This window comes from Phascolarctos cinereus, unplaced genomic scaffold (genome assembly GCF_003287225.1).
Source record: "Phascolarctos cinereus isolate Bilbo 61053 unplaced genomic scaffold, phaCin_HiC Scaffold_1;HRSCAF=81, whole genome shotgun sequence".
NCBI lineage: Eukaryota > Metazoa > Chordata > Mammalia > Diprotodontia > Phascolarctidae > Phascolarctos > Phascolarctos cinereus.
Genome location: NW_027555514.1, coordinates 80,346,625 through 80,371,253, shown reverse-complemented (window position 1 = coordinate 80,371,253; position 24,629 = coordinate 80,346,625). Strand labels below are relative to the sequence as shown.

The 24,629-nt window shown below is 38.5% G+C and overlaps 1 protein-coding gene across 4 annotated transcripts in view; it reads right to left on the bottom strand.

The window, feature by feature from the left end:
• Window positions 1-24,629, bottom strand: part of DIP2C (disco interacting protein 2 homolog C) — a 592,419-nt gene that overhangs the window by 160,512 nt on the left and 407,278 nt on the right. For all 4 annotated transcript variants that reach the window (XM_020990358.2, XM_078152493.1, XM_078152501.1 and 1 more), the window contains 5 exons: window positions 22,023-22,114; window positions 18,727-18,837; window positions 2,789-2,912; window positions 1,745-1,854; window positions 1,441-1,543 (listed from right to left, as the gene is read on the bottom strand). In XM_020990358.2, coding sequence (XP_020846017.1) covers window positions 1,441-1,543; window positions 1,745-1,854; window positions 2,789-2,912; window positions 18,727-18,837; window positions 22,023-22,114 — 540 coding nt within the window. The remainder of the gene's footprint in view (window positions 1-1,440; window positions 1,544-1,744; window positions 1,855-2,788; window positions 2,913-18,726; window positions 18,838-22,022; window positions 22,115-24,629) is intronic.

The following is a 24,629-nucleotide window of genomic DNA, read 5'->3' as shown; positions in this document are numbered from 1 at the left end:
CTATGTGGATGATACCTTGGAGAAAAAAGGGACTAAAGATAGGGAGACCCATTTCTTTTGCAGAAGTCCAGGAGAAAGGTTCATGAGAGGCTGGGCCAATGTGTCTTATATGAACAGAGGGAAGGGGACAGATGCTAAATGTTAAGTTGAAGAGACAGAAGTAACAACACCTAGCAGGGAGCGGGGAGGTGAGAAAAAGGAAGAATTCCCATATGATCCTAAGGTTTAGAACCTGAGTGATGGGACAAATGATGGTACCCTTGACAAAAGATCTGAAAACATTTTCACTACCTCCCTATTTGTTCTAGGTGGCCTATGACCAAACTCTGTGGGCACTTAATAAAAAATAATATACCTTGATATCACACTGTAGTCTACATTATATATTCTTAGTTGTTATGCTTTACAAAACTCTTCCATGGAACCCCTGTTTTGCGGATTAACAATCAGAGGAATGTTTTTGCAGAGGGATTTTTTCAAGCAAATATTTTTCAGCAGATGGATAAAGAAAGAGGGAGGAAGAGAACAGAAAAGAGAAAGGACAAAAGGGTTGCATGAGGAGAATTCCACTAAAAATCACCTTGGGGACTTCTGAGAGATAGAAATACTGTAGAATGTTTGTCCCTGTTAGAGTAATTTTTCCAGCAAAAGACTCTAAGTCATAGATTCTTAAAGTTGTTTTTTTAGAAATAACTTGGGTTTTTATCCCATAATATCAGTATTGTAATGAAAAACAACTCTGAAAGCTCAAGAACTCTGATGCAATGATCAACCATGACTCCAGAGCACCAAAGACGGTGCCCACTACCAAGTGTCATGCTTATGACAGAGAGGTGATTTACACAAGGTGATGAATAAGACACAAATTTTTTGCACATGGGCAACGTGGGAATTTGTTTTGCTTGACTATATCTATTTGGTACACAGGTTTTGTCTTTCTTCCTTTTTCAATTTGGGTAAGGGGGGAGGAAGTGGGAGGGAGTGAAAAGTAATGCTTTTTAATCAAAAAGAAATAAAATTTCAATTTTTTTTTCTAAAAAAAGAAACAATCTGGTTCAGTGATTTCATTTTATAGATTGAGGAAAGTGAAGATGAAATAGGCACGTGACTTGCCCAAGTCACCTTGCTATTGAGTGTCAGGAGTGGAGACTAGAACCCAGTGCCCTGATTCCCAGTCTGATGCTTTTCCCCCTTTACCATACTGCTGCCTCCTAGCTGCATTTATTCTTTCACTTTTCCTGTTCATTCTCTGACAGAGACTGACTTTCAACTACTGAATTCCTGAGATTACACTGGGCAAGAATCCGACACTATCGGAGATTCTAGCAGAAGTAAGCAAATCACTCCCAGAAAAACATCAAGAGTCAAGTGGAAAGCCACAATCCCAGGCCCAAGAAAGTCACATCTTTGCAGAAGATGCTCTTGGGTGCAGGCCTGTACCTTCGGTGTAGCCACACGCCTGGGTGAGGGCTTGACAGTGCGTGAGCAGCGCAATTCTTGTTACAGTCACCCCAAGCACGCTTCCATCTTTACACGTTTTATACTAAAATAGAAAAAAAGGGAAGATTAAAGACCGTGCACGGCAGAGTTGTGTTAGGAAACAATAATAATTAGATTTATCTCACAGCCATTTCCAATATTATGTGCTTCTTGCTCACGGGACTTAAAAACAATCATAAACACACATGATTAGATACCCCAAATATCCATTCAGTACAATGGGAATGGATCACATCTGACTTACCTCAATATAAGCAGTGTCATTATTTGCATCCTTGATGTGTGGGAACCAATCCCGAGGAGGCTTAGAAAGATGCTTAGACTCTGTGACGAACCATAAGAGCTTTGGCCAACCTTGGGAATAAATGACAAACATCTTTTTGGTTGGCACTCACCCAAAAAGGGTACGGCATTTAAAAACCCTGGTAAGGATTTTTCTGTCTATACGTTGCTCTTCAAAGAATATTTCAAGCTACACTAGGCATATTTAATTCAATTTTTAAAAGTTCAGTACCTTCTATGGACCAAATAGTGTCCTAGGCTCCAGGCATGTAAAGGCAAAAATTAAACAGTCCCATATATACATGTGTGTTCATGTATTTAGGCAATACATGTGTATATCCATATATACATGTGTATATATAAACATATGTATATGTACATACATGTGTATGTGTGTGTGATATATTTACTTTATATTTATTAGGGTACCTGTTGTTCATATACAATATATCTCTATAATTATGTATGTATGTGTTACAAATATCAATATATACATACATACATACACACACAAATACAAAGTGACTTCATGAGGGGAAGACAGAAGCACTAAAAACAAAGGGAATGAAGGAGGGTCCTTGAAGGAAGTGAAGCTTGAGCTGGGCCTTGAGAAGATCTTGGGATTCCAAAAGAAAGGGAAAGGCAAGAGAGAGTACATTCCAGCCATGGGGGACAAAAGTATGGAGGTGGGAAAAAGGATGTCCAGGACAGGGAATAAAAGTAGGTCAGTTTGGCTAACCTGGAACACCTGAAGGAGAGTAATGTGAAAATAGTCTGGAAACACAAGTTGAGGCTAAGCAGTGAAGAGCTTTAAGTGACAAATGGAGGAGTCTGTCATTTATCATATAGACAGATAAAAGCTAAAGCTTCTGAAATAGCAAAGTGAGAGGGAGAGACGTGATTCTGACATGCTCAGCCAACGAGACTCTTTAAATGCTTGGAATATAGAACTCGGATTGTCGAACCCCCAAACAGTGACTCAGAAGTGAATATATGACAGCCTTACCTTTAAACTGTGGTATCTCCCCCGTTGGGCTTTTTGGCAGTCCTTTATGGCAGGCATCGCTAGTCAAGGCCACAGTAACTCCACAGCTTCCAAGTAAAAATCCTATCTGTTGGCTTCCTGCATCCTGAGAGAAGAGAACAAAGAGGAGACGATAATGTTTAAATATGCTGTCAAGAGCTTATAAGGTCCATGCCCCCTTTGTTATAATCAGTATAAATTACATTCTGAGGCCCCCAAAGCAAAAAACTATACTTGCATGATCAAAACCTACCATTCACGTCATCCTAGCAGAGTTGGAGAAAATACACACACACACACACACACACACACACACACACACACACACACACACACACACACACAGAGAGTTTTTAATCTGTAAACTGGTGAAGTGACTGAGGAGATTTCTGTCATTTTCAAACCCAAAACAATAAGGCCAAGACAGCACAATAGGGGAAAGACTACTGGACTTGGCATCTGGATATAAATCTCAGCTACCATACTTACCATGGGCAGGCCACTTAACACCTCTCAGCCTCAATTTTCTTAGTTGTCACAATAAATAACACTTGTGCTACCTCCATTAAAGGGTTATTTTGAGAAAAATGTTTTACAAACCTTGAGGCATGACATAAATGGGAACTTTTATTATGCCATATTCTCTCCTTTTCCTGAGGCTATAACTTTCATGTTTCTCATGAAATAACTTTTGCACATTAAATGGTCTCCTGGTGGAAAATATTTTGGTCTAGGAGACTGATTCTGGCAACCTGTAAATAGGGACGAGCAGACTCCATAAGCCTGATTTATGAATGCCCCTTACATAAAAATGGTCACCTGAGTCTGGGACTCATTTCTCTAGCTTGCAGGGCCTCAGGAACTCTATTTCTTTTTTCCATGTCAGTCTTGCTAAGGATGTTCCTTGCAATACCACCAAACCTGCCTCAAACATCCCATTTCTAAAGACAACCTTATCTCACAGCACCTAGGGCCCCAGGAAGCCCTTGCAGATGTAGCCAACTCCATCTGATCTAGTGCCCTTGTGTCCCTACATCCTCTCGATGGACTCTCCTGCCCCCAGGATCCCCTGACACAGGACTTTAAAGGAACAGTGACCAAACTCCCTCATACTCCCTGGAGGCCCAGACATGTCTCCTCCTCAGCCCCTGTGGTGGCTGTTGCAGGAGCATCCATCTCCCTGCTATAGCTAGAGGTCCTCTACTTATGATGACTACCACATCAAAGGAAAGGGAAAATAAAACCCCTCTAACTTCCAGCAGCCAGAGCACTTGGGGAATGGTGAGAAAGAAGTGAAGCAAGCCCTGCTGATGAGGAGCTGAGAGAGGGTACGGAAAAGGGAGAAAGATTCTCCTCTAAGAGATTGGAGCAAGGGAAATTGTTAATTTAGTCCCTATATTTCCATAGGGAAAAAAGATAAACTACTGTATACTTATTTCCCTTTGGCCCCAAAGGAAATATTACTGTGAGAGATGTGTAGAAGTTGCAGAAAAGATACAACTTCAAGGCCTATATCCCAAAAGAGATTAAAAAAAAAGGAGGAAAATGACCCAGAGGTAAAAAAAAATTACCCAGCTCTTTTTGTAGTGACAAAGAACTAGAAATTAAGGTGCAGCATTAAATGGGGTATGGCTGGAGAAATTATGGCAGATAAATGTGATGGAATACTACTGTGCTAGAAGGAATGATGAAAATGATAGCTTCACAATCTGGAACTATGCCCAATGGGTAACCAAATACATACCCGTTGATGCAGCAATAGCACTATTAGGTCTGTAGCCCAAAGAGATCATAAAAAAGGGAAAAGGACCTTCACATGCAAAAATATTTACAGCAGCCATTTTTGTGGTGGCAAAACATTGGAAATCGAGGGGATGCCCATCAACTGGGGAATGGCTGAGCAAGCTTCACAAACTATTGTGCAATAAGAAATGATGAACGGGCAGATTTCAGAAAAACCTGGAAGGACTTGTACAAACTGATGCAAAGTGAAATGAGCAGAACCAAGAAAACATTGCATACAGTATTAGCAACATCATATGATGACCAACTGTGAATGACTCAGCTCTTCTCAGCAATACAAGTTACAAAGGATTCACAAAGAAAAATGCTATCCATATTCAGATAAAGAACTGATAGACTGAATTCAGATTGAAGTATATTTTTCTTTCATTTACTTTATTCTTTTTCATGTTTTTTTTCCTTTTGATCTGTTTCTTCTTTCATAACTGTGGCTAACATAGAAGTATATTTTACATGATAGCACATGTACAACCTATATGAAATTGCCTACCATTTTTGGAAGAGGGCAGAGGAGAGAGGGAGAAAAATTTAGAACTCAAAACCTCATAAAAATGAAAGCTAAAACTTGTTTTTACATGTAATTGGTAAAAAAAAATACTATTAAAAAAGAAAATGATAGCTTCAGAGAAACCTGGGAAAACTCGGATGAACTGATGCAAAGTGCAATGAATAGAGTCAGCAGAACTCTTTATACGAGAGTATCAATATTAGACAGTCAAACAACTTTAAAAGACATAATTCTAAGCAAAGCAATAACCAACTATAATTTAAGAGGACTAAGGTGATAGACTAAATACACAGAATGAGATACACATTTCTGGACATCGCCAATGTGAGGGCTGGTTTTGCTTGACTAAGTATATTTCTTACAAATGTTTTGCTTTGTTTTCATTTGGAGTGAGGTGAGAGAGAGGAAAAATAATGCTCATTTATTGGGGGGAAATCTTTTAATTAAAGAAAATTAAATTTTTAATTAAAGAAATTAAAGAAAAAATCTTTTAATTAAAGAAAAATCTTTTAATTAAAGTTATGGAGATATAATGGTGGCACATCATAAGGAAAAGATTCCAAATTATTAGAGCTGCTCAAATGTAGAATAGATTGCCTTAATAAGTTTCCCATCAATGAGGTCCCGAAGAAGAGGTTGCATGACCAGTCATGAATATTTTAAGGTGTCTTCCTAATCAGGTATAGGTTGGAGGAGATGGTCACTGATGCCAATAGATGAAGACTCAATAAATTATCATTAAGTGCCAACTGTGTTCCAGACACTACAGTGGCAAAGATCAAAATAAACAGTCTTGCCTTAAGAAAGCTAATATTCTGCATATTTCTCCAGGGGGACAAGTACATACAAACACAATATGATCTTCTTTTGAGGGGAAAGGCACTAGTAGCTGGGGGAATTCTAGAACAAAAAGTAGAGGCAAGAGGGAGGCCATTCTAGCAAGTCAAGCAGCATTTATGTACAGCTTTCTATGTGTTGAATGTGTTTAGTGCTGGCTACAAAGAAAGGCAAAAGAGAGGAAATGGAGTTTGGTAGGGTGCTCTATTTCTGGATCTCTGGAAAAACAGTGTGAGGCAAGGGAAGGAGCAAGGGATTTGAAATCAGAACCTCCAGTTCCAATCCCAGCTCTGCTGTGGGACACTAGATAAACCATGGAATCTCTCTCTGCCCTCAATTTTCTCAATTCTAACAGGAGGGGTCTGGACTTTAAGATATCTTGGAGAGCTGAATCTATGATTCCCCTCTACCCCCCAAGCATACCCAACTCAATGCACAGCTGTGTGGACCTTCATGGGTCATAAATGACACCTGGGGGCCCATCACATTCCAGATCTCCTAACTGGCACAAAATTTTGGGAGGTAAATCCAGCAGTGATTAAGTACAGGTCCTTTGAGAACCAGACTATAAGCTCTTGGGAAGACATAGATAGACTAGAAGAGTAGATGTGATGTGGAGCCAGGAAGACTTGGGTTCAAATCCTGCTTTAGGCAACTGTTAGCTGTGTGACCTCATGCAGACATCTTTACCTTTCAAAGTCTCAATTTTGTCATCTATGAAATGGAGATAACAATACCTGACTCATGTAATTGTTGTGATGATCAAATAAAAGAATATATGTAAAGTTCTTTGCAAATCGTAAAGCACTGAATATTATTATTCTTTATTATTATTGTTATTTATATCTAGTATTTATATAGTATCTTAAGATTTGTGAAATGCTGTACGTATATGATCTTAATATGACTTTCAAAACAACCTCGTGAGGTAGCTGCTCCTATTATATCTATTTCATAGGTAAAGAAAGCAAGGCAAACAGGATTAAGTGACTTGCCCAGGGTCACAGAGCTAGTAACTGTCTGAGGCAAGGTTTGAATTAAAGTGTTCCTGATTCCAACAGCACCTCTTACCCACACAACAATATTATTATTGCTCGCCAGAGGTTCAAAAATCCAGTTCAATAGATAGAAAGGATTTCATTTCCAGGTATTGTTTTGCTGGCTTTTTTTTTTTACCTGAGCACTAACTTACTTTCAAGTGAGTAACATCATAATTCATTATACTTTGGGGATAAAATCAGCCTCCTGAAGCAAGAGGAAAATTAAGTTACCAAGTATGTATAACTCAGCAAAGGTGGAAATGGACACACTTTAGAAGCCATCTACTTTTGCTGCATAAAGGAGTTTCTTTTATGAGCATTTACTTGAAAAGAACAGGAGAAACACATTATAATCCTATCCATCAGGTCCTTGAAATGATTTAGGGTCATGGATTCTCATAGCTGCAATTGTCAGTACATTTCCTGCCAAGAACAATATCTGTCCTCCAGAAGCAGAACTCGGCCCCCGTGGGTTGGCTCAGGCTTTGCCTAGGGGCACCCTGTGATTCCATCATGACCTGGCCTAAGAGGCTGACAGTGTTCTACTAAGTTGTTCCTACTGGGCAGATTCCAGAAAGCCAGGATGCTTGCCTGCTGTGCTGACACCAGCTCCCCGAAGGAAGGAAAATGTTCCCTAGGGCTCCGTGCATACCTCATCCTCCAACTCTAACTCTTGAACAAAATACTCTACAACACAGGGACCAATAATCTGACCGGAGCTCTGTTTTGGGGGTGGTTTACCCAGAACCTCTATGAGATCAAGAAGATTTGGAAAAGCAGGCAAAGAACTTGGGGAAAGAGAAGTAAAGGATATAGCCAGGGTGAGTGCGTGGAATAAACTCCCAGGGTGCATACTATATTGACCTTCAAGGGACTGGCCACGTGAATCTTCCTGAAAGCAAAGATATTGTCGACACGTGGGGCTTTCCTCTTTTAGCAGCATATTCAGCTGCAGTAGGGCCAAATGACCCCTTTCCATATGTGTATGGAAATATGCCTATAGCTCTCACTGGCTTCCCTGCTGGACTTCTATTTTTAACATTCTGTGTATCTTGTAACATCTCCTGGCAACTCATCTTTCTGATAGGAATCCTGCAAAAAGGCATCGGTCCCACCCAGGCTGCATTACCATTAAGTGTTCTTATTAGGGATATATCGCACATGTAGGTTTAAGCAGATATGAGGGACACAAGAGTCTGGGAGAAACTAGGATGAAAGGGAGCTCACAGGTGTCACATTTGTACAGCCACAGGAGCAGGATTCCATCTCTCTTCCACCAAATCCTATCAAACCATTATCTAGCTTCTTTTCTGTTTCATTTTATTATTTATTTATTATTTGCATTGTTTTTATTTTATTATTATTTTAAAATTTTTTACATTACAAAAATGTAAGTTCCTTGAGGGCAAGATTTATTTTTCTTTTTGCTTGTATTTGTATTTCTAGTACTTAGCACATAGTAAATGCTTAATAAATGCTTGTTATCTACTTACCTACCTACCTACCTAGTCCAGCTTATCTTCTAAGTCAAGCCGACCACAATGATTATGTCACTCTGGTACCCACAGAACAATATGTAGTTAGACCTAATTTAAGATGCTGATTTCCATTTCTCCTGGCACATCATGGGAACTGAATAAATATTTGTTATTAACATCTGGGATGTTCAAAAAGTTAGAACTTAGAAATGTCTAGTACTATTGTTTTTTCTAGACAGACCAAATTCCAATAGGAAAAAAGACTGGGAATGTGGTTCTCTCTCCATAAGCTTCAATCCACATATTTGAATCTGTAACTCTGCGCTTTGGGGAGAGATGTACTCTGTGTGTGTGTGTGTGTGCGTGCACATGCGCATATATAGGTGTGTATACATACACATATAATATATATCATACACAGATATATGTGCATATATCTATATCTAACTATATATATATATATACACATGTGTATATATATGTATGTATGTGTATATATATGTATGTATGTATGTATGTATGGAGAGAGAGAGAGAGACAGAGAGAGAGAGAGAGAGAGAGAGGAGAGAGAGAAGAGAAGAGAAGAGAAGAGAAGAGAAGAGAAGAGAAGAGAAGAGAAGAGAAGAGAAGAGAAGAGAAGAGAAGAGAAGAGAAGAGAAGAGAAGAGAAGAGAAGAGAGGAACCCCCAACCCTTCTCCTTCCAAAATCCCCCTTTCCTTACTGGGGAAAATACCCACATCAGAATGAGGACAAAGAAACAATGAACAGCTATTTACTAAGGAAGATAACAGTTAAAAATCTGAAAGGAAAACAAAAGGCTTTGCTACATGAATACTCAAATATGGAAAGAAAGTGCATGGCACAGGGCAAAGAGTGCTGGACTCAAAGCCAGGAAGATCTGGACTCCCATTCTATGCCTGACACTTGGTCACATTGTGACCACAAGAGTCTCCATAATCTCATTTGTAAAACAGGGATGATAACAGCCATAATGCATACATCACAGGGTTGGGGAAAGGCTCAAATAACGCGTGAAAATTAAGCATCAATCAATTGACCAACAAGCACCTGTAATGTGTCAGGTACTGTGCTAGAGCATCAGACAGCCATGGAGAAAACAGGACCAAAAGAGACCTTGTAGTTGTCTCAACCATCTTCTTGCCAACAGTCTAGAAGTACTACAGGTCTTTTCAACTCATTCTACATGTAATTAATAGCATCATCATCCTCATTCAAATAGTGGTAAGTATCTATCTCTGCCTGTCACTTGTGAGACCAGGGTCCGATTCCTGCCATGTGGGAGAAGAGTGGTTTTAGAAATCATAGTGGAACAGAAGAGGCCATGGCTCTTGGAGTCTGAAAGTCCCAGCTCTGTCATTTACTGCCTTCATGACTTTGGGTGAGTCACTTAACTTTTCAGGGCCCCAGCTTCATCAACTAAGTTCTAAGGTCCCCTCTGCTCCAAATCTATGCTATTAGAAACAGACAAAGGAGAATGTGTCTACCTCTGTTCAGTTCCTATCCATGGTTGTTGATGATCTTTACTTTCTCCCATGGAAAAACAGCTACTGGGTTCTGAGTCTGAAGATCTGGGTTGAAAGCTTGAATCTGCCCTTTGTTACCTATGTGGCTTTGGGCATGTAATTTCATGAAACTTATGATCATGTGATACTATATATAGACTGGCCTTTGATGACAGCTAAGCAAATATGAAAAGCTTACAAGCTTCACAATGTTTTACACGTCAAAGGCACCTACCTAGCATGTGCTTCCTGAATTGAAATGAATGACAGATACACACTCAAAAGTTCTTTGGACAGCCTTGGTGACATTTATCTCTATTTACCAAAAATGCCATTACAGAGATTTAGCTGAGCAAAATTAAAATCATTCTTCATACACATGAACATATTCATGAAAACTTCCTTTTCTTTTGAATGAAGTCTATCATCTATTTTTATTTTTATGAATATCTAGACTCATCCTTTATCCATCCATCACCTCCTACCCTCAAACCTACTTCAGATAGAAAATAAAACTACCAAAAAATACCCTAGACAAATTGTGTCATTTTACAGAAAATATTTCCTTGTATTGTAGCTACCATGTCAATGATTTCTCAAATGCCCACATCAAGTGGACGATGAGCGTGGCCAAGTCATCATGCCCTATAACCTCATTCCACTCCTGTTCCATTTCTTCTGTCAGAAAGCATCAATCACATTTCAGCAGGGTTGCCTCACTAATGAGTATAAAAGTAACAGGATGAAGCTTCTTCCCTGGATTTGGGGTTCCTCCAAATGCTCACTAGTCTCAAGCCTACACCATTCCATATCAACCAAGAAACTGACATAGGCTGCTGTAATGAAAAGATTGACTTTAAATGCCCTGCTCTGCCGAGTCAGCATAGAGCGAACTGCAGATTGATAGGCACTAAGTTTGAATATCATTGCAGTCACTATTTGGCTGGTTCAGAGAAACCCTGAATAAGATGAATTTCCAAGCTAGAAGCTGCCAAATTCTGCTACCCTGCTCCAGGTCTCCTCAAAATTAGAAGAGCTTGCCCTTTCTGTACTTTTCCCTCCAAAGGCAGAACCCTCTTCTTCCTCCCCTTAGAACCCAGAGTTAGCTTCTGTCTTTGGTTCCCTTACCAAAAATTACTTTCAGACAAGAACTTGAAAAAAATGATAAAATTAATCACATTAAGGTGTAACTGACTGAGAAGGTTTATAATGTTAACCTTCTGAGGAAGGTGTGCATTTAAAAATAAAAGACAAAATCTTAAACTGAAGGAATGAGGCTCAAAGAATGAGGAGGAGGAGGATTAACAGGAAGAAAACTAGATTCTTACTTATACATGGGCGCTCCTGGTTGGAATTAACATCTTAAGGTGTTGATGTAAGCCATACTTGGATTTGGTTGGTAAGGTCTTGAAAACCTCTTCTGAGAGAGTAACCCTGTCTGAGGGAAACTGTTAGTCATGGAGTGGGAGGGGTTGGCCTGGTTAGTGTTGTATTGAAGCCGAAATCTAAGGATAAAGTCAAAGAGCAGTGCATTGGTCTAGTGATACAGGTCAAAATCTTGTCGAGTTGTAATAATGCTCCCCCTTCCTGATCCTCCTCCCCAAGACCCATCCCACCCCCTCAGCCCTCAAGACACCAAATTCCCTCCTAGGCATTACTCCACTACATCTGGTTTATGTAGGGCAGCTGGAGAATTGAGTTAAAGGAGGTGGGGGAGGTAGAAGGAAGGAAATGTTCTTTGCTATAGGACATAGCCAGGTTTCATGATTTTACACATGCAACATGTTTGAGGACCTGAAACAGGTCTGTGTTAGCTCTGCCAGATATGCCAAACTGCCATAGATCGGATAGCTTAACTTCTGGGATCGATTCCTGTCTCTAAAGAAAGCATACTAAAACATTCCTGGCTAGGAAGAAACACAACCTCAAGATCAATTTTTTTCTTTCTTTGCTGGTATCTTCTCTGTTGACCCAAATGCTTTGAATTCTTGATTTCTCTTCAGTGTGTATTTAACTTTGCCCTGCCTTTGTGGTTGTCCTATGTATGTCCTGGCACCTGACCTTGACCCAGCTGCCTCAGCTGGCTTTCCAGGACTTATGTCCTCCAGATTCCTGACTACCTGCTTGTCCTGAGCTCTTGTCCTCATAGAATTCCAAAAAAACTGCCCTACTATCTCTTAATACAGCTTGAGTGCAGGCTTCCTGGTATACCTCCGGAAAGGGCCCACTCCCAGGACTACCCCATTCATTACCCTGCTTTGCTAGCCTTGTCCTAGAGATGCTGGTACTAGTAGCCAGCTTCAGTATTCACACCAGATTTTCTTCAGAATCTGCAAGCTAGATCCGTGGAACTCAGGGCTCTTTTAATGAATCTATTAGAAACAGGATACTGAAATAGAACCTATGAAATAGTAGAATATGGCTGAGAATATCTACATATATTAAAAATGTGGTTTGTCAAAAATTGAGCAGAGATTAATGTCTAAAGCAAAAAACCATTAGCAATTCCATTAATTAACATCATGTATAGTATTACAAATATGGAAGACAACCTCTTAATCAAAGAATAAGCATTTATTAAGCTCCTACTATGCACCAAGATAGATGCAGGAGAGACAAAGATAGAAATAAAACAATCTTTGTCCCCAAGGAATTTATTGGGGGAAAACCATATATGTACATAGGTAATTATAAGGGAATATTTAGGGTATAGTCAATAACTTGGGGGAAAAGGAAAGATCTCTTATAGGAGGTCCTGAAGTTGAACTTAGGATTTTAATTCCTCATGATAGGACTATACATCTAGAAGTGGAAGGGACCTCTGGGGCCATACAAATCAACCCCCTCATTTTTCAGATAAAGAAACTGAGGCCTAAGGAGGCTGTGACTTTCCCAAGGACACACAAGTAGTAAGTTTCTGAGGCAGTATCATCACTATGTGAAAACATTGCCTTGAAGCCATCCCTACTAGAAAACATCATGTGTTAAATGCTAGAATGCTTAAAGGAAATTCAAACACATTACTATTCACAAATAAACCTAATGAAAGAACAAAGTTTTGGACTAAACAAACAAGTGATTATAGTTGAGAACAGATGTAAACAGGACCCTAATTTTGTAAATTTGTTCACTGATTTTTCCAGTGAACACTACCTGAAATTCTGTTGTATCCATCTTCTCTTCACTATACAACACTATATAAATAAAAGTACATTTCTGTGCCTTCAACTAGTTAATTATAGAAGGAAAGTGGCCAAGTGGGAGACAGAACTAATGATTTAGACATCAAATATTAACACCCATGCGAGTAACTTTTTCCCTTCATATCATTTAAATCCTTTAGGAGATTTTTAAATTTCTTTTCTTACAGAGCATATGTCTGCAGTGACTACAATCACATAGGAAAAAACAGAGAAGAGGATGACTTATTGCTGCCATTCTGTCTAATAAAGGCTACACCTAAAAAGACACTGTGAGCAAGATTAGACCAACTCCATAGCAAAAAAAAAAAAAAGTCAAGCAAATTTCCATCAACAGGCAGTTTCTCCAGAGACTCCAGTCCCTGTGGCTTTCATCACCAAATGATTCAAGTTATCCCAGAGCCCACCTGGTAACTGCTCTCTGGTACAGAGCTAACACAAACCTAGTTATTCCTTGGAACTTGAGCCAAATGGATACACACTCAGAGACTATTTTAATGTTCTTGGTTAGAGTTTAAAGGCTTTGGAAATAAAAAGCTTGGGTTCTGGTTCAAACTGTTTCAGCGGATGTCTTTAAAGAGAACACCTCAAGTTTGAGTAGAAATTCATATTAGTGTGTAAGTTAGTAAGTTAATATCTAGGTTTGCTTTGGTCCAGAGCTAAGAAAATTGGTGTTGTTCATTTTTGTTTTCATTTGGTTCCATTTAAGTTCCTGGTTATAATTCAATTCAATAAGCATTTATTAAGAGTATCCTATGTGCCAGACACTGTACTAAAGGTTAGGGATCTGATATAGATAGATAGATAGATAGATAGATAGATAGATATATAGATAGATAGATAGATAGATAGAGATGTTCACAAAACATATACAGAGTAAATACAAGCTGTCTGGAGGCATAGAGGAATTAAAGCATGCTACAGGAAGGGGAAATACTTCAAACACTAAGAGACCATCTGAAAACTTTGAATACAGCTTACTTCAAAGAGGCTTCCCCTCTCTAATGTGGTATAGTAACGTCTCTCCCATTAGTAAAAAATAAGAAAATAAAAAAAATAGTTTTGTAAGTCTCAACATTTCTTAAGTTCAAAGTCACAATGTTTGGCACAAAAAATACTTCCTTGAACAATGAAAAGGTGAATTCCACCTATAGGGTTATTTTGCTCTACTGGACACCACTCCAATGGTCAAAGTATGAAAGCTCCCTCTTCTCCCTTGTGCCTGTCTCCTACTGCCTCTGCCTTCCACTGCCAATGGGCAAAAACTAGCCGTTCTCCACTACTGATGACAAGCATGTTTGAGATTTCCCATCTGACTCCCAATATATTTTTTGGTGGGCAGCAACTGACCCACAGCCCACCATGGGTCATCAACTGTTCCATCAGCCACTCCATCTGTGCAGGTTACAGCCTGTGCTAGCTGAGGCATGCAGGCAAACGATCAAACAATAGAAAAGATCCACCCAGGCCACTCTGTGATAACATATAGACACAAAGACACACACACACACACACACAACACACACACACACACACACACACACACATGCCCAGAGGACATATCTTCCTGTCACTGCCAGAAACAAATCTGCTATCCTTTGACCAAGCAAAAGCATTCCTCTTAGGATTGTTCACAAAGATTGATTTCTAGCTCATTCTTTCCACTCTCATTCCTGCACCATAAAAAGGAAAAGAGAAATATCACATACATACACACATACACACACACACACACACACTCCCCTTCCCCCAAGGGAATAATATAATAAATGCTTATCCTTTATCCTAATCTGGATTCAGACCACACACATACATCATGATTTCATGCTTCCATTTAATTAGAAAAATTCTCCATAATAAGATGTTTAAACCTCCAAATTTCAGCAAAGAGTCCAAAAGACAGACACATAGCCAACTCATTATATGACATATGATAGTGAGGCTTTTGACCTTTGAGTAGTAAATGTTTTTAGCCACAACCTCAAAAGCCATCTACCAAGGCAGAAAGGAGTTATGATATTCGTCACCCACGAAATCATGGATTGAAGCACTGAAGTCGTTTTCTATATATTTACTCATTCATTTTTAAAATAGCATTTGTTGAGTGCCAAATACATACAGTGAAATCTCAATTACTGAGAAAAAATGATCCCTGGAAAATTGTTGTATTATTTGAATTTTAATTGTATATTTTCATTGTGTTGGCAATGATTACCATATTTTATATACAATTTTATGCTGAATAGTGCATATTTGAATAATGTGACTACTTCATAGAGTTAATTATTTGCACTATTGGGACCTAGCTTTAAATGACACCACAGGGGCTACATTATGAATAAAGTATGTTTCCTGTCCTCAAGGAGATTACAGTCAAAAAGTAACAATGGAGAGTATCATAACTTCAGAGAATATAAACAAAAGAGTATGGAAATTCAGAAGGGAGAAAGTAGTTCTAGCTTAGGGGAATCAGGGAAAACTTCCTAGAAGAGACAGAAATGAAGCTGGGCATCAAAGATGAGATCTGGATAGGCAGTAAAGGGGAAGAAATGGGTATTACAAGAGAAAAGAATGGTGGGAGAAATGACTTTGGGAGGAAAACACAGAGACTGTTTGGGAATAGCAGTTTGCACTGAATAGGGTATGTGAAAGTGTTGGAAAGGAAAGATCCATAACAGCCTTTGAGCCTCATAGTGAGCACAGTATTAAAGATAGTACAAATGAATGGTGGGGTCAGGAAGCCAGCAGCTGGAGCCAATAGGATTGAGAAACTCATCAGCCTCTGTCTTACACTAGGGTTGCCTGTCATTAGGACATATTAACAGGGTTTCTATTGCCTGTGATTGGAAATTATTCACCATAACATGTATTCAGAGTCTTACAAGGACTTGGTACAGAAGACTAGCATGATAAGAGAATGGGTATTCCCAAACATCTTTCTTTTTGTTTCTGTTAGTGTATTTGCCTTGTTCTCTGAGTGTCCTACTTTGGGAAGGGGCGAGGTGGACCTGTTCTCACCATCAAGTTATCTAAGATCCAGGCATGCATTACTCTACTGATGAGTATTCTGTGATGCATTCATGCCACAGGGTCAACCACGTCTTAACCTATGACTCATATCATAAGAGATTCAATTCAGTAAAAACATATTAAGGGTCTGCTATGTGTAAGACAGTGCTGAGGGCAACAGGGATGCAAAGTCTGTGCCTGCAAGTGGCTAACAATCCAAGAAGGAGACTAAGTAAAGGATCTGTGATTTCATCAGCATGAGGATCTCCTAGTATGGGGATTACCTCCAATAACGCTGATCCCAATCCATTTATGATTGAGTAGGTAAGTCAAGATTAATTAAGGGAGTGGATTCCCTTAAAATAAGTTAAGTGTCAAGGTCAGACAACTAAAAAGCATAAGCAGTTGGCTGTGAGCCCAGGGCTTCATGACTCCAAGCTTAGCACTCTAACCACTATATCAAGCGGACTCAGTCCATACAAAATGGATACATGAATTATCATGATAAGAGGGAGGCAAGGAAGAGATCTGGACAAAATTCCTCAGGAACATTTGTGGAAGGAGAGATCATTTTCCCCTTAGCTGGCCTCTACAAGACATGCTTGAGAAAGCTTAGAAATCTGACAGCAAAGAGGCAGGGATGAGAGGTCTGCTATCCAGATATCCAATCAGGTTAGGGTGAATCTTTGGAAAAACCAGGGCCACCCTGAAAAATAATGGGGTACTACACCCAAGCTTCCAAAAACAAAGTGACTGACTCCAAGGGATACAGTTTAGAGCCTCTTCCAGCCTTATTAGTAGTAAGAGCAAGGGGAGCAAAGAAGCCCCATGGACCTGCCCCCTGCCAGGTCCTCTAACATCCCAAGTTTTGTCAGGGTGACTGTGAAACCCCAAATTCAGCCCAATCACTGCTGTCAGAACAGGGGAGGGACTCCTTTAACTTTACAGAACAAAGTCCTGGCAACCATCATATTTTTCTGAACCACATTTTCAAAGGAGTCCCCATTTATCTCTTTTTCCACATGGGGATACATGACTGAAGTTGCAATTATGCAACAAGAGACAGCCTGGACAACACTTGGGACTTGTTTTGTATCGCTATCTGTTCTCATTATGGCAGTGAAGATTTTAAAAACACTCATTCCTAGACTGTTAGAGCTAAAAGGGAACCTGAGAGATTTCCCTGGGAAACTGAGGCCCAGAGGTTACATCACACAATCAAGGTCACAAGGCTAGTTGGTCTACCTGGGATTAGATGCCTGCCCTCCTCACTTTCAATTCTACTTTTCTTACCACAGCAGCACATAGCCTGCTTGTCGTGATTCATTTGGCAGACATCTTGGGTGTGCTAGTTTGCCTGTTCTACTGTAATTTTCAGGTTACTGTAATTTTGTGTTCAAGAATAATATATCACTCATTAAATGATTTCAAAACCTCAGTATAATCACATATAAGCTTTAGCTCATACAGAGCATTCATCTATTTAAACTAGCTGAAAATCTAATTATAATTCATGGCTTTAAAAACACAGTGAGACTACATTTAACAAAACTTTTCTGCAAAAGCATATGTTTTGTACATACAAAATGATGCCAGTCTTTTGACACTGATGTATGTGAGTGTTACACATTTAACCAAATCCTAAGCAATTCTGATCATGAATTGGACTCCAAGAGGAGTGTACATACGATTGGCCAGAGAACCTGGGTTCAAATCTTACCCTTGCTACTGGCTACCTATGTGACCTTATCTAATTACTTAACCACCCTAGGCCTCAATTCTCTCATCTGTAAAACAAGAGGGTTGGCCTAGACGGCCCTGCCATGCCTCCGAACTCTAAATCTGAGATGCTACTATAAGATGTGGGACATTAGAGGTCTTAATTTTACTTCTTAATTTTATAAAGGAAGAAACTGAGGCCCAGAAGAGTTAAGTGACTTGCCCAAGACCACATAGGTAATAAATGGCAGGGGCAAAATTTGAACCAGGTCCAAAGGCCAACATTTCTACTGCATAACTGATTCTTCTTCAAAGGACTGTATCTATGAATAAATGATGGTAAAGCACCTGGATAAACAGCAGGTCATTCCATCGCCCATCTAAGTGCTTGGTCTACATGATTCCAAACAAGCAAATACTTGAAACATGATGTGATTTCCTCATTTTTCACTTCCCATCTGGACATTCAGGCAGTGTATAAACACACCCTTCTCTACTCCCCTTCTCCCCCTCCCCAAACCTCTCCTAGTAAACAGAGCATTTAAAGGCATGATGAGTAGGTTGATAACTGTCCCCTTTCCTGAGATGGTAACTGATAAAAAACAGCAGCGTGTCTCAAAAACAATCCATAATTTGCAGGGCCTCACGATTCATCTCCCGCTGAGATGAAGAGGCACTTTTAAAGAAAGAGTCTGCCTGCCCATTTTTGCTTCACAATAGGCCACCTTCAGCTGCGCTATGGTTTGTCATTACTTTTAAAATAGGCTTTAATAATAATGCCGGGGGAAAAATGCATTCTTTACCTTTCTGGTAAGTGGCACTTCAATGGGGACAGGAACAACTTCAGCCAGTAAGCAGCCGTAAAAGGCGACCATGAAAGCAGCAGGGTCATTATTAGGGAATACCAGTGCTACCTGAAAGAGAGACACAGAGCACAGAACACAATGGGAGACTTGTCATGACAGAAGGTCTGCAGAGCCAGCCCCACTGCTCAGGATTTAGGGCCATGATAGATTAAGGGGAGACTTGAGGTCTTCCCTTAAATCAAAGCACTGTAGGACCATAAGTCCACTACTGAAAAAAGTCAGACACATTATAGAGTCCACCACCTTCATTTTACAAATGAGGAAACTGAGGCACAGAGAGGTACGTATCTGAGCCAGGCTTGGAACCCAGGTCTTCATGACTCCAATTCTGCTGCCTGATATTTGACATTTGGGAGTTTTGTGGGCCACGTTTGACACTTCTATAATATCCATGCTACCTATTTACTTTAATAACATAATTAAGAATACATGCAATGCCCTTTCAACAGCGATTTTATTGAGTGACTCAATATCAAGTGCTATTTTTCCATGTATCACTTCTTTAATTGTTATACACACTTATTTTCATAAGCGTATTAAACCCATGATTGACGTATAAATATTATACCTACATTAATTCCTTTTAAAATTTAACCAGTTTAACCAAAACAACACTAACCTCTCTGAATGAGAGGAGAAATTGGTTCTACCCTGTTGGTACTACAGGTTTCTTTTTCTGAGAAAGCGTGACACCATGTAAGCATCAATTCATCACTCTTCCCAGGACATTTAGCAACATTGTTCCAAATGGTGAAACTGAGATAAGTGAAGCCAAGTGTTTTGTTTGTTTCCCAAAGTCAAACAATGTATCACTGATCTAGTTTGGGTTTCATTCTGGCTCTCAATACAGCTTTCAAATTAAGACTTCACACGAATCAAGAAACCTTTATCCAAAATGCCAAATCCCATAGTTTCATAGAAGTTAAAGCAAATAATGCTATAGAAGCAAAGAGACCTCACAAATGAAAGTCCTTGCAGTGTTACCTAATTTTAAAAAATAAAATAAACTCTTAAAAAGAGTTTAATAGGAACAAAAATTCATTATATTTCCTAAGAATATTGAGACAAATAAGTGTGATTATTTAATATATATTAACCAATGTAATATATATATATACATATATATACATATGTGTATATATATATATATTATATAATGATAAAATAACTCATCTAAACTAGATGCAGAGAGTCTAATGGTACATTTTAGGTTCATGATTTAAACTAAGAAAACTCTGAAATCTTGTGCCCTTTTCCCCATATTTCTGACCTTCATGAATTACCATACTTAGGTAAAGTAAATGAAGATGCTTTGTGAAGATTGATATCAATAACGGAAGATAAAGTGAATAGAGACGCTTAAGCAATTGAGTTATAGTTCAGAACAAGAGCTCTGGATTTGAGGGATATCTCTTTACCCCAAATCTCCAATCCCTCCTTATTTACCTCAGAAACCTTGTAGTACACTGGGGAGATTAAAGGAATGTAGGTAGGTCTGGCCCCTAATTATCCTAATTCATCAAGAGTTCCTGATGGATCTTCAGCAAAGAATGAGCAAAGCAGCTAAACATATCTACAGATGAGAAACAGCTAGTATTCTAGTTAGTATGAATGTCCACAGGCACTAAAATACTTCCCAGCTGGCCATGCTAACTTGGGAGGAAAAGCAACTGGCTTTTAAAGCTGCTGTGTCAGTTATCTGGCTGTGGCCTTGGGCTACAAGCATCTGAATCAGAGAATTTTGGAGTTGGCAGGGACCTTAGTGGTCATCTGTAATGTCCCTCTTAGAGCCCAAAAGTGTTAGCATCCCAATTTTTTAACAAAAGAAAAGAAAATGTCATCCACACAAATGCGGTTTATAAACATGCCAACTCCTGAATGCTCATTACACTGAGGAAAAAGAAATCTCTTTTGGAAAAAGTGACAAGATTTTTCACAAAGAGGGAGAATCCAGTTTGTTAGAAGAGCAGGCTTCAACCAAATAAGTACTCTAATTGGGAGTGCTTATTTAAGAAGCAGTCACACACAAGTGCCAGATGCTAGACATGTGAATAGTTTTTCTATTGGTGGAAAAAAAACCCCTAAGTAAACACTTAAAAAAAAAACAACCCATATTTTTCTCCACATTTTATTGTCACTTAATTTTGTGCTCTCCAAACCCCCACCCACATCTCAGTTCAATACATGTCAGCTTAATCTGCAATTACTATTCTCCAGGGACTCCCAGAATCTGGATGCCAAATTGCAAACAAACAGATTTGGAAACCACCATACTATGACCATGTTCTCATTGTATTTCAATATCTACATTCCTAACTTCAGTCAATTAGATGAAATGTAGAAATATTCCATAAACATACATACTTTACATTGACATTGCAGAGACAGATTTCAAATTTAATTATTCCCAAATTAGAGGGATCCATAGTTCATCTTAGAATACTAAAGTGAGAAATGATTTCAAGAGATCATCTGGTCCAATCTATTATTTTCCCTACAGTGCAAATAAATCATTGCTTTGACCTCTACTGGCTTATGGGGCTATAGAGTGAGAGAGAAGGTCAATTATCCTTCATTGCCTATTTTTGCTTCAAAAAGGGGCCAGGCTAAGGTTATCTGGGTTCTCAAATTGTAATCTGTGGTCAAGTGGTCTCTGAGGGAACTTCTCACACTTAATATATGATCTCATGACCCTGTAACTATTATAATCTTCACATGATACAAATGTGAAGTCAACAGCTTCTGTAGAATGGTATGGTAGATACGAGGACATGGGTTCAGGTGCCAGTACTGCCATTAATTCTCTCTTACTATATACTTTTAGGCAAATAAATTCATTTTTCATTTTTTTCACCTCGGACAATAGAGTTAAAAGTATTGTTTCCATTTACCCAGCAAGGTAGTTAGGAGGATCAAATAACCTAACACATGTGAAAGCACTTTGTAAAATATAAATTGCTTTATGATTCTAAGGCATACTAAAGAGAACTTTAGTAACAAAGAAGGAAAAGCATCAGTTTGCGGCCAAAGATCTTTGCCTCTTTAGTGTGGATAGATAGCCAGGATTAGATAAGAAATGTATTTGTTCCACTTTCCTAGGTAGGGCATAGAAGTACATAGTGTACTTGGGAAGGGCTGAACTCTGGGATTTAAATCATTGTTGGGTATTTAATAAGATCTACAGGTAATACAGATAATTCACAAATTTACAAATCCTGTAACTTAATACTTACCCTGTCTCCAGGCCGCACCATGGGTTCCTGTTTTGTACCTAATTTATGTAGAATGTTGTAAGCAACCTTCATACTCCTTGTCCACAGTTTGCCTGTCAACACAAATTACAAAGCCAAAAGTTGTTGGACTATTCCATATTTCATCAAGAATTTATACTTTACAGCTAAATGTATGAATATAAAGTGTGCATGCAAAGTCCAAATTCATGGATTTTTAAAGAACCACTCTTTTTTCAAACTACCCAGAAGCAAACTGTTAAAGGGTGAACAGAGACCAGGGTGAAGAACTGAGAAAAGGCAATTCACTGGAGGCCATGGATAATCTCTCACAAAGTAGTTAATTAATGAGAGTTTCTCTTTCTCCCCTCAATTGTTCTAATATATTTTAACATAAGAATATGAGCTATTTTAAAATGAATTTTTGTTAAGAATTTCCTTAAAAAATCAGAGGCAAACTCAGCATTAGACATGAGTATATTCAGGGGAATAAAAAATACATATATAAGACTCAAAGTCATTCTTCAAGGGACCAGTGGGCAAAAGGTATCAACAAACAGTTCTCAAAAGAAGAATCGCAGACTATTAATCAATACGTGGAAGACCGCTCCAAATCGCTAACTAGAGAAATTAAAATAAAAACTACTGTGGTTTTACTTCAAACCCAGTAAAATTCCAAAAAAGCAGAGAGAAAGTCACACTAAGATACTGCTGGTGAAGTTGTAAAATTGGCCAAGCATTCTAGAAAGCCATGCAGAATTATACCCTTAAGAGTTACTAAACTGTTCATGTCCACACTCTTTGATTTACAGATCTTAATGCTGGGCTTACAAGGAGATCAAAGTAAGGAAGAAAGGTCCAACAGACATGAACATATTTAGAAAAACACTTTTGTGGTAGCAAAGAACTGGAAACCAAGTAGATGCCCTTGAATTAGAAATTTGCTAAACAAATTGTAGTACATGAATATGTTATAACATATTACTGTGTCATAAGCAACCATGAACATTAAGAATAATATAGGGAGTCATGGAAAGATTTATATGAAATTATACAAAGTGCAGTAAGCAGAACCCAGAAAAAATATACAACGACAAAGCAATGCATATGGAAACAACTAAAATCAAAACTGAATGCTGTAGAATCATAATGGTCACACTTGGCACTGAAGGCAAAAATGAAGAAGTGGGAGACCTAGACACATTAGTCCAATTACTTACGTGGTATTATGGCAATAACAGTGATTGGGAACCTACTTGATTTTACAGTACAAAGTCCAATTTTACCATGACACATTGACACAGAGTTAAGTCTGCAAACAAAATGACTAATTCATACTGACTACACAAATATGCAGGCCATTTGAAGTTAATGCAGCTCCTGTTAATTACCGCAAGGCTTTGCAATAGCTTTGGAACCGACCCTACACATAGTGTATAACTAATAGATATTTGTTGATCAATTGATCGATTTGTACAACAGCCTGAAAATACATAAAAAGCCCCTTTATAATTTACTTGTAGTAATGATGTAAGCTACTTAAGGCCTCTGACATAAAATTAATTCTAAGATTTAGTAGTTGATGAAATTAATAATGACAATATACTGCAACAAAACTAAATGTAATTTAACCTGTTTCCTTACTTGATGATACAAACACAGCTTTTTGTCACTCTTTCTGTGTTTATATCTGACTTATTAAAAAAAAAAGTCCCTGGGATTGCATATTCCTTCTTGTCCTCTGAAACTACCACTGAAGAGTATGGTTAGACCTTAAGGAAGTTATCAAAAACAAATAGGTCCTTTTCAAAGCAAGTAGCATCTTCTCAGGTACAAAATGAAGAGAAATAGCACTAAGTTTACAAGCAGAAATCCCCTCCCCTCCAAACTTCCAGCAATTCTCTGTCTATTGATGAATTAAACAAAGCTAATCTTAATTCTAATAGTCTACGAGGAAACTATGTGGGTATATTAATATTCATCTCTCTTCTCCAAAATAAAAGTCATTATCCCATTAGGAGTAATTCAGAGTATGATTATAGTCTAAAATCTCATTCGAACAAGAAACAAAACAAAAGAAAAAACTTTGACTGCTGATAAGTGCTTTTGGATCCAGTTTAATGCACAGAACTAGCATATTCATTACAATCAAAATCAGACTGTTGAAAAGTGCTACTCATCAGGCTTCGATGAAATTTCGACTTAATAAAAGCTTCAGAATCTTAGGATCTACATTATCATAATCACATACAAAAGCCATCTTACAAAAAAAGAATGAAGAGGAAAAAGTAATAATTTTGGCACAATTCCAGTTTCAAGAGGGACAAGGAAATGAGGACTGAGTTAAGCTGATGATTCAAACAGGCAAGGATGTAGTATTCATTGGACAATTAAGGGAATATTTTTCTTCAATGTGAGGATAATGGTGTTAATTTAGCTTTCCTGTGCCTGCTCTCCATAAAGAAGCTTAGTAAGTCAGAGATTTAGAGCTGGAAGGGACCTTAAAGGTCATCAAATCAAACCTCCTCATTTTACGTATACTTGTTAGCCTCAATTTGACTTGTCATCTCCTGGGGAAAATAAAAGGAAAAATCCCAGGAGCATCATAAC